At 55.7% G+C, this 10,948-nt stretch overlaps 1 protein-coding gene across 1 annotated transcript in view; it reads right to left on the reverse strand.

Annotated features, from left to right (window-relative positions):
• Positions 1–807: 807 nt before the first annotated feature.
• Positions 808–10,948, reverse strand: part of LOC123345569 (E3 ubiquitin-protein ligase TRIM39-like) — a 25,518-nt gene continuing 15,377 nt past the window's right edge. The window contains exons 4-7 of the mRNA XM_044982546.1: positions 10,167–10,189; positions 4,461–4,576; positions 3,349–3,381; positions 808–1,605 (exon numbers count right to left, since the gene is read on the reverse strand). Coding sequence (XP_044838481.1) covers positions 1,013–1,605; positions 3,349–3,381; positions 4,461–4,576; positions 10,167–10,189 — 765 coding nt within the window. The 3' untranslated portion in view covers positions 808–1,012. The remainder of the gene's footprint in view (positions 1,606–3,348; positions 3,382–4,460; positions 4,577–10,166; positions 10,190–10,948) is intronic.

The raw sequence follows: 10,948 nt of genomic DNA on the forward strand, positions 1-10,948 counted from the left end.
CCTTGAGGGGGCCACTTAGGAATCTGGGGCAAAAATTGGTCCTGCTAGTGAAGGCAGGGGGCTGGACTTGATGACCTTTCAAGGTCCCTTCCAGTTCTAGGAGATTGGTATATCTCCAATTATTACCTATTACAGCAAACCAGAGCTTCCCAGAAAGGTTTAACAGACAAATTTCCCTCTCAGGTCCATTTACTGGGGGACTTTAATAAGGTGAACAGGAGAACACAAGCAGTTCACCTACCCACTGAAAATTCGTTATTCTAGAAAATATATTAACACATTAAAACTAACACAATGGTAAACATGTCTTGGGTGCTTTTGAAAATCCCACCTGAAGTTACTTAGCAGCTCAAGTTCCGCTGAAAATCAATGAGTCCTACGTCACTTCGGTTCTTTTGAAAATTCCAAAAATTCCAGCCTTCGTGCCTCGTACACACACTAACAGTTGTATTTAAATATATAGTAGCTGGTTGTGACTAAATAACAATCAGCTCACACGATATTAAACACCCCTGTTCCCCCCCCCCAGCTTCTTCACCCAGGCCTCCCCCCACTCTCTCAGCCCCCCTCCTGAGCCTCTTCAGCCAGGCTTCCCCCTGCTCTTCCCTCCCCCCCCAGCCCCTTCAGCCAGGCCCCCCCCCGCTCTCCCCTCCCCCCAGCCTCTTCAGCCGGGCCTCCCCCCTGCTCCCCCCTGCTCCCCCCTCCTCCAGCCCCTTCAGCCAGGCCTCCCACTGCTCCCCCCGGGGTCTCTCCCTGGCCCTTGGCTGGGTCCCTGCCACGGGGGGGCTCCCTCCTTCCTTGGTGGGACCCCCCCACTCCACACAGCGTTGGCCTCCCAGGAGCACAGAGAACCAGCCTAGAGCCTCACACTGACCTCCACAGCCATAGAGCTACGGGGAGAGCGTCACCCCCCTTCAGCCCTGGGGGGGGGTGTGCGGCTGAGTCCTCCGGGTCATAGAGATCAGGGGGTGGGGGCTAAAGGAGCCTGTTTCATGGGCACAGACAGGGCACCTCAGGGACACAGTCTGAGCCGCGCACTAGAACCAGGCCGCACACCAGCCCTAACCCCGAAGATCGGGCGGATTCTCTCCCCGGCGAAAGAGGCCGGCGGGAAAGTGACGATCGGGTCCCCGGTACCGGCATCGAAACACGCCACCTGCCCCTGTTCATAGTCCAGATACACCCGGATCCTGCGGGGCGCCTGGCTCGGGGGGAAGCGGATGCTCTGCCCAGGGGATGTGAGACCCCAGCACCGATCCTCACTGCACTGCACAGCCCAGACCCCCTGCTCAGGGGACGTGTCAGCCACGCACTGATCCTCACTGCACCACACAGCCCAGATCCCCTGCTCAGGGTTAGGGCTGATCCGTCCCTTCCTGCTCACAGACTCTCTGGCCACCCCCACAACACAGAGTCCCCACCCCTCCACCTCCCAGTAGTGTCGGCCCGAGGTGAATCCCTCACAGCCCAGCACACAGGTCCAATTATCAAATCTCTCAGGGTTGTTGGGCAGGTCCTGCCGTGTGACTCCCCAGCTCACACTTCTCCGATCCGCAGACAGGATGAGTGCAGGATGGGCCGTGTCTGGATCCAGAGTCACATTCGCTGCAGAGAGAGAATCAGAGCGTGAGGGGCAGAGCTCAGCCCTGGGGCAGGGTCTGATCGTGTCGGTGACAGAACCTGCCCCAGCTGGGGAGTGAACCAGGCAACCTCCCCCCTCCCGGATTTACCCAGCTCTGCACGGGGAGCAGCGCTGAGATCTCAGCCGTGGGCCGGGGGGATTCACACCCTGACAGAGCCAGTTCAGGGACAGAGCGAAAGGATCCGCTCGGCTGAGCCAGGCCCCAGACCCCGAGTCTGAGTCTCAGTGATTCCATCCTTGTGCTGGGGGGGAGGCGAGGGGGGTCAGAGGGAGCTGGTTTTAAGCCACCTTTGTCCTTCCTTCAGTCTGCGTGGCCCCTCGCTCCAGGGGCCTCAGGGCTGCGAAGCAGAGAGCAGCCAGAGTGTGATGCCTCCTGTCTGTGCCCCCAGCAGAGCCGTCCCCTGGGGAGGGTGAATCGGGGCGACCGCGCCGGGCCCTGCGCTTTGGGGGCCCCACAGGCTGGTGCGATTGGCTGGCGCGGTCGGTTCCAGAAGAGACGAATCCGTCACTTCCTCCCCACACCCCCCTAGGGCCGGCCCTGGCCCCCAGCATGGCCCCAGCCCACGGCTACAATAACGGCTGGGGGCAGAGTTGCTGTGGAGCCCCTGTGCCAACTTCACACGGACGGCGGGGGGGCGGGGGGGCTCCCTGGCACCGGAGCTATTTTCTGGGGACTGTTTCCAGGCACATCAAGGCCCCTTTGCTCTGACAGAGCAGCACGAACGGGCCTGACAGTCAGGCCCTGGAACCTTCCCCACCTGCCCCCACCTCTCCCCACAGACGTGATCAGAGACCCTGGCAGCACAGGAGGCTCCCAGCAGATCACAGGGCCCAACAATCAGGACATTTTAAAGGATTCTGTTGTGGGTTTTAGCTCAGTCTCTTGGTGTTTGAACCCCCCTGGCCCCTCCCCAGGGCTGCGCATGTGACAGTCAGTGCTGCCCACTCTCCCACCTGTCCTGGAGAAGGGGATTCTGGCTCCTGCTGCAGGAGCTCTCACCCCCCATCTGCCCATCTCCTGCCCAGCAATTAATCCTGTCCCCCAGCCCCCATCAGCTCTGTCCCCATCCAACCCCCTCAATTCAGTCCCCCAGCCCCATCATCACCCCCATCAGTTCAGCACCCCGACCCCACCGCCCTCAGTTCACCCTCCCAGCACTCACCCTCTTCTCAGAACCCACCAGCAATACAGCCCCCCCCAGCCCATCAGCCCCCCAATCACTTCAGGCTCCCTGCAGCCCCCAGGCCATAATAAAGCCTCCCAGCCCCACCTCTGCTCCTCCTGGGGCTCTTCACCCTGCCTAGGCCTGGGGGCTACAGTGGGGGCCCCTCTCCCATTTCCCAGGCTGGCAGGGGAGCAGCCGCACTGGGGTGGTGACAGCAGGAGCCCCAGCCGCACCCAGGGCACTGACAGGATTTCTAAGTAAAATTCAGCCTCATTTTTAGATCTCTCAAATATCGTGATTTTTTATGAGCTACAGCTGAGAGTTCTATCGCGAGATCATGAGTGAGGCTTAATTCTAAATTCTGAGAGAGAAAAGAATCGACTTTTCTGTTTTTAGGAAAGATCTGGGCAGCCACCAGGAATATGTTGCTCAGCTCCTGTCAAATGCAAAATTGAAACAAAATCTGAACTATGGTGCTGCCAAGGAGCCACCATAATTCACAGGAGAGTTTTCACTCCCCCTTTGATCCCAGAAATTTACCTTTGTCCGACCACTGTCTAGACGAGAGTGAGTCTAGAGGAAGAAATGGGTGAAAAAGACGAAATGTCAGGTTGTCGTGTTTAGGGATATGTTCCCATTGTTAATGTTCTAACACAAAAGCAAAATGAAAAGAAAACAAACTTTATGAAGTTCTAGTGAAGGAGGTTAAGTGCAATTCAGACCAGTACAAACCATTCCACATGTCACTAAAAATACCCCCAAACATTAAAAACTAAGGACACGACCTAAGGTTACATGACAGACCCAGAGATGTTTTACCAGCAATTACACACCTGTGGCTGGCCCATGACAGCTGACTTGGGCTCACAGGGCTCAGGCAATGGGGCTGTTTAATTGTGCGGTAGATGCTGGGGTTTGGGCAGAAGTCTGGGGTGCGGGACCCTGTGACGGCAGAGGGTCGCAGAGCCCAGGCTCCAGCCCGAGCCTGAACCTCATGAGCTGGAGTCAGCGGACACGGGCCAGTCACAGGTGTTTAATTGCTGTGTAGAGAAACCCTCTGAAACCAACATCTCTGGGGAGATGGGGCACAGACAGGGGTAAGGGGGGTGCCGGTAAAAACTTTGGGGACCACTGGCTTTCAGCACCTCTACTGTCAAAATTGTTCCAGCGCCACCCTGTCTTCAACCCCTGCAGGGCTGGAGCCGTGAGTGCCAGCTCGGTCTGCTGCAGGAGGAAGCCCAGAGCCTCCATGCCCCCCGCCTCCCCGTGGGTGAGTGGCCTGTGATTGATTTTTTTTCTGTGGGTCAATGGCCCGTGATAGAAAATAGGTTCCCCAGCCCTGCTCTGAAGCAAGAGAGGGACTGTGGTGACACCGGAGGCCTTGCAGACAAACAATCCAAACAAACATACCCCAGAAACAGTGAATTCAGCAGGAAGCTCAAGCTCAGGTTAACGTTAAGAAAGGAAATCCCCAGGGAGTCCGAATGTAGGCCCCTAACCCAGTGTGTGTGTGTGCAGTACTGAGAGCTGGGTAGGGAATTCATAGCTTCCAAATGATTGCTTGACTATCTTCATCCACAATCATTGTCCCTAAGAGATTTCCCCAGTTCTGTAACAAAGGTGAGAAAATTCCCCAGGTGACTGGTTATTACCTTTGAATTTCTTCACTATGGTCCCCAGAGATGCGTTTCTTTGAGAAGATTCCCAGATTCTCCATTTCAGTTCAGAAGAAAAGGCCTCTGGGTTCTGAAACTTCTCCCTCTCGCATCTGAAGAACAACCCAGTGTTACTCGCTGTGGAGTTCGGTCATGTTTGTGTTTTACTAACATGTACTTTACTCTAGTGAATGGCTGTAGCTCAGCAGACCCTGGAGGTTAAATTCTCTGTTGCCCCAGGAACAGGTCCAATCCCAGCTTGGACACTACAAGCTTCCCCTTCATTCGGGTGAGACCGATAGGGGAAAACTGCATCCAGTTCTGGGGTCCCCATTTTAAAATGACAAGGAGTCTGATGGCACCTTAACGACTAACAGATTTATTTGAGCATAAGCTTTCGTGGGTAAAAACCCCACTTCTTCAGATGCATGGAGTGAAAGTTACAGCTGATGTGGGCATAAATACACTGGCACATGAAGAGAAGGGAGTTACCTCGCAAGAGGAGAGCCAGTGTTGACAGGGCCAATTCGATCAGGGGGGATGTGCTCCACTCCCAATCACAGATGAGGAGGTGTCAATTCCAGGAGAGGACATTTTAAAATGGACATTGAAAAAGTGGAGCCGGTGCAGAGAAGACCCACAAATCTGATTTGAGGGCTGGTGAAAATGCCTTGTCCTGAGAGCTCCCTGGCACTTGAGTGTGGGGTATAAACACCGTCATGGGGAGAACAGACTTGGTACTAAAGGGCTCCTCAGTTTGGCAAACAAAGGCAGAACAAGGACCAATGGCTGGAAGCTGAAGCCAGAGAAATGCCCATGGGAATCAGACAGACATTGTTAGCAGTGCGGGTGCATTAACCATTGGCAGAAACTGCCCAGGGAAGTGGTGGATTCTCCATCTCCTGACAGGGCACCAGAACAGGGGGGCCATGGCCCCATCACTTTTAAAGGTGGGAGAGCTCTGCTCTCTGCCTTGGTACCTGTCTTAAAGGCAAGTGATGGGGGGAGGGGGCAGAGAGGAGTGAGGAGGGGGTGGGGTCTTGGGGGAAGAGGCGGAGCAGGGGTGAGACCATGGTTTGGGCACCGCTGGCCCCCCCACTTCTAGGAAGCTTCAGGTGTTACTGTCTGTTGATGTTGGTAAATCTAGGCTGACCGGCTTCCTGGAAGGTGCTTTAGTCGCACATTAGGATTTAGTCAAATTCACACAGGAATAACTGGGTGAAATTTAAGGTCCTGTGACACAGAGGCACCGACTCCAGAAAAAAAAAAAAAAAGGTGCTCAGCACCCACCAGCAGCCCCACAGATCAGCTCTTCCCCCCACCCCCCCAGTGCCTCCCGCCCACCGGGGATCAGCTGCTCAGCAACAGGCAGGAGGCGCTGTGGGGGGAGGGTGAAGTAAGGGCAGGAAGAGGCTGGGCAGGACAGGAAGAGGCGGGGTGGGGTCTTGGGGGAGGGGCGGAGCGGGGGCAGGGCCCGGGGCAGAGCGGGGGTCGAACACCCCGGGGCAATGAGAAGGTCAGTGCCTGTGCGGTGATACACAGGAGGTCAAATGTGAGGATCTCACGGTCCTTTCTGGCCTTCAACTTTATGCATTTATGAAACTCAGTAACACCATGTGGCAATGAGTTCCACAGGTTAATAATTGTGTTAAAAAAAAAAGGCGTTTCCTTTTCTCAGCTTTACACTAGTTGCCTTTCAGTTGCACTGAACGTCCCCTCGGTCTTGTACTGTGAGTGTGGGAAGCAGGATCCCCGGCTTATATCCCGTACACCACTGAAGGGAGATAATTAGGGACAATCCTTGTGGTGATGTAAAAGCAACAAAGAATCCTGTGGCACCTTATAGACTAACAGACGTTTTGCAGCATGAGCTTTCGTGGGTGAATACCCACTTCTTCGGATGTGGTGATGTAGATGCCCATTGTACCAGGACCTGGCGTGAGACCCACTAACCCATTTCAAAGATAATTTATGTTCTTATTTAGCTCTTTGGATACATACAATGGTCAGTCCACTAGCTCCGGGGTTCTCAGCTTACAAAGGCCAGTGTGTGTCCACCCCGCACTGGGGGATGGCAAACGACTGAATGAACCGGCACTGCCCAGGGAGCCGGGAGCAGTGGGAGTCGGTGCAGTTCTGGGGGGCAGGGCTGGATCTGGGGGGAACTGGCTGGCACCTTCTATTGCTGGTTCGTCAATGGCTGGGGGATGAGCCATGTAACACGGCTGGGTGGGTCCCTGCCCGCAGGTGTCTGTGTCAGCGCAGGGCCTGTCAGGCCTGTAGCTCGACATCAGCATCACGGGGCGAGAGGCAGCCCAGGCTGGGGGGCTCAGCAGTGCCACAGGCCAGGCTGCACCCCGGGACCCCGTCGCACTGATGTAAATCTCCCTTGTGGCAAATTAAACCGATTCCTCCTTGTTCTGCCCTCAGGGGACGTGAAGAACAACTGGTCACCGCTCTCTGCAGAACAGCCTCAGGCAGATCTGGAGACTGTTATCAGGCCCTGCCTCAGTCTCCTCTTCTCTACACTGAACACACCCATTTATTGCAACCATCCTCACAGCTCATCCAGTCTAAACCTCGGGTCACTTCTGTTGCTCTGCTCTGAACTCTCCCCAATTTCTCCACGTCCTTCTCACAGGGCGGTGCCCAGAACTGGACACAGGATCCCAGCTGAGGCCTCCCCGTGGCGAGAAGGGGGGAACAACGTCCTCCTGTGTCTGACACTGACACTCCTGTTAACACACCTGTGCTGGGTGCTCACCCCATATCAGCCCCCGGAAAGGGTGAAGGAAGCAGAGAACGAGGAGATTGGGGAGACAGGCCACACACGGGGGGTTCAGGCCAGAGCAGTGACCCCTGGCTGGACGATGAAGCTCAGCTGAGCAGGGGGGGGCTGGGCTAGTGCAAAGCCAGGCAGGTGGCAGCAGAAATGGCTGCAGGGAGGAGTCTGCAGCCCCCCTGTGCACTCGACAGGGCAGGAGGGACCCAGGCAGAGAACAGCCTGCTGGGAGCCGGGCCCTGGGGGAGGGAGTGTTAGACTCACAGGGCCAGAGGGGGCTGCCAGGGTCACCTGGTCTAACCCCCGTCAGAGAGCAGGGGGGAGACGAAGGCCTGTGGGAGGGTACGGGGGAGCAGCCCAGGGAGGGAGCAGACGGTGCCTGCATGTGGCAGGGTCCCTGGGCTGGAGCCTGGAGCAGTGGGCGGCTCGAGTTCCCCACCCAGCCCCGGCTGGAGCGGCATTGCCTGGGCAGTGGGGCCAGCGAGACTCTGCCCCCCAGCAGGGGAACCGTTCAGTGACCTGGCTGGGGGCTGAGTCACGCAGAGGAAGCTGCAGCTCCTGGGGGGAGAGAGGAGGCTGCAGAGTGAGAGAGACACAAGGGGGAAGGGGGGGGAGAGAGACAGCAGGGGAGGGGTTGGCCCTGGAAGAGCTAATCCCCAGAGCAGCCAGGAGGGGGCAGCACCTGCAGTGAATACAGCACCTGGGACAGCATCCCACAGTGACATCTCCCTTTTTCACAAGAGCATCACCCTGCCGCCTCCTTCACTGTGTGACCCACTGCCACCCCCAGAGCTTTTCCCGCAGTCCTGCTGCCTCCCCAGGGATTCCCCATTTCCTAGTTGTAGGTTTGATTTTTCCTTCCAACGCGCAGCACTTTGTCTCCATTGAATGTTCCCTTCAATTGATTTTAATCCTCCCTCCCTCCCTCCACCCTGTGTCTCTTGTGTCTATTTAGACTGTAACCTCCCTGGGGCAGGGACTGTCTCTGTCTGTGCAGCACCCGGCACGCTGGGCCCTGGTTTTGGCTTAAGCCTCCAGGCACGGCCATAGCGCTACTGATAACAGCACGTTATAAACTCCTCAGAGCAGGGAACGTCTCTTCCGTCATATCTCCTGCCACGCCCAGCACACGGCTAGAGCTCACTGCATAATCAGAAACAATTAATAAACAGCTCATTGAACAATCATCAGATACCGCCCCAAGCAAACCCCCTGCCCCTTTTTTTGTGTGGCTTTTATATGTTTGCCCTGTGCAATGTTTTTTTTGTTTTGCTTTTTGACTGTTTAAAATAAAATAAAAAATGAAAACAGAATTTGACCAGCAAAGTTATGCAGAACATAACCATAGCCATGGCGGGGGGGGGGGGTGAAGATACGGGGGGGGGGGACAGCAATGGAGGAGGGGGTGAAGGGGATGCTGAAGGGAGAATGAGGCAATGTAGGGAAATGATAGGAAATTTATGGGGTGGATGGGAACAGGGAAACTGAGTGGGGGGGGGGGCACCACGAAGGAAAGGAGGGGATGAGGGGAGGCTGAGAGCAAGAGCAGACTGGCTGGGGAAGGGAGAGAAACAGTAGGAATCGAGTAGAATGAGAGGGAGAGATACAAGGGCAGCTCCCCCAGTCCATGGGGCAGGAGGGGGCGAGGGGCTGCCCCACCCAGCAGCCAGAGGGGAATTCTTTAACCACAAATAGTCAATGAAGCTTTGGGGGTAGGTGGAGGCTTCCACCTAAGGGCTCAGAAGCTACAAGGCAAATATCCAGCACGCACACACATGCGCGCGCACACACACACACACCCCCCCCAATTTATTATTTTCAGACACACTCATGATTTCGGGGTCTGTCTCCTGCGTGTTTGGGGCTGCACGGCCCAGGCTGGCTCCCCCCACCCCGCACACACCTGGAGCTGGCGGAAGCTTTCCCAGGCACCGGGCGGGAATCGCAGCCAGCTCTGCCGGGAGGAGCCTGGGGCCAAACCTCCCCCTGCAGCCCGGGGGTGAGTGGGGGGAGGGGGGATGGACACCATTCCCTGGCGTGTGTGCATGTGTGTGTGTGTGTGTGTGTGTCCCTCCCTCCCTCTCCCTCCCTCCAAACAGGGCCCCCCTGGGGCAGGGCAGGGGCTGGCCTGGAGGGGGGACGGATACCGTTCCCTGGCGGGGTGTGTGTGTGTGTGTGTGTGTCTCTCTCTCTCTCTCCCCCTCTCTCAGCAGGGCCCCCCGGGGCAGGGCAGGGGCTGGCCGGGAAGGGGCCCTGGCCGGGCTGGGGGCTCTGCCCTGGGAGAGGCTCCTGGGGAGCAGCGGGAAGGGCCCTGCTGGAGATTCCCCTCTCCCGGCTGCAGCCAGGGCTCCGGGCTCCCAGCACCAGCCGTCCCCCGGGGCTCGGGGATCTTGCCAGGAGCCTGGGAGCCAGAGTCACCGCAGCGGCTGCGAGTCACTTCCTGCTGCTGGGCCTGAGCCCAGCTCCTCCCATCCAGCTCCTCCTGGGTCCTAGCGGTACAACAGTACAATGCCGCCCCTGGAAATGTGCCACCCCAAGCAGCTGCTTGCTTTGCTGGTGCCTAGAGCCAGTCCTGATCAGATGGCACCAACTTTCCATCCCTACCAACCTAGGTGGAGTTTGGAGGCTATGACTTAGAAAAGAAAAACTCGTTCTCCATCCCTGATCTCCTGAGGTCTCTAATCCACCAGCTACACTACAAATCAATACATTGTCTGTAGGTCAATCACTCTTTTCTCAGGCTGCTCTATTCTGGAGTCTAGTCAAAATGACAACAGCCCTGAGATTAAATTTAACGGCAGGAGATTGGGAACCAGCCCCACACTCTGCACTGCTGGACCATGGGGAGCCGCATCTCAGGTTTAAAATCCCTTCCCTGCCCTGGGAAGTGAAAGGGAGAGTGAGAAGAAGGAGCCACCTACCTGCTCAAGGTGCCTTTGATGTCCTAGAGGGGAGAGAGAAAAGGAAATTCAGTCCCAGCTCTCACACTAAGGATCCCTCCTGCTCTGGAGGGGACTCGCTTTGTCTTCACAGTTTGAAGTTCAAAGTAAAAATATTTATTTATTAACATAAACAAAAACATTCAATGTGCTGCCTTTGCTCTTTTGAAGAAGTGCTCTGACTGCAGGATCTGGGCCCAGGAACTTTGTATAAGGAGGCACACGGGCTCTTTGTGTAACGGCATCTGAATAACCACCTGGCACATGGAATCAGAGGGCTCAGTCTTGTGATGAATGAGGTTTAATATCACTCTGGATCCATATCAATGTCTGATCACTTTTTGAGTTTTGCTAAATGCTTAGTCTCAATGACATCCAGTGGCAATGAGTTCCACAATCTAACTACGTGATGTGTGAAAAAGTGTTAGTTGGATCAGTTTTGAATTTGTCACCTTCTAATTTTATTGAGTATCAGAGGGGTAGCCGTGTTAGTCTGGATCTGTAAAAGCAGCAAAGAGTCCTGTGGCACCTTATAGACTAACAGACGTAGTGGAGCATGAGCGTGTTAGTCTATAAGGTACCACAGGACTCTTTGCTGCTAATTATATTGAATGTCCCTTGTTCTCGCATTATGAGACAGGGAGAACAGAATTTGGAGTTGGCCATTTTTGGAGGAGTCTTCTCCAACTAGAATTCAAAAGAAGAATTTATTTTCATTTAGGCTCGATCCAATGCTCATTCTACTCAGGAAGTATATTTCCACT

The sequence above is a fragment of the Mauremys mutica genome, chromosome 12 (genome assembly GCF_020497125.1).
Source record: "Mauremys mutica isolate MM-2020 ecotype Southern chromosome 12, ASM2049712v1, whole genome shotgun sequence".
Classification (NCBI taxonomy): Eukaryota; Metazoa; Chordata; order Testudines; family Geoemydidae; genus Mauremys; species Mauremys mutica.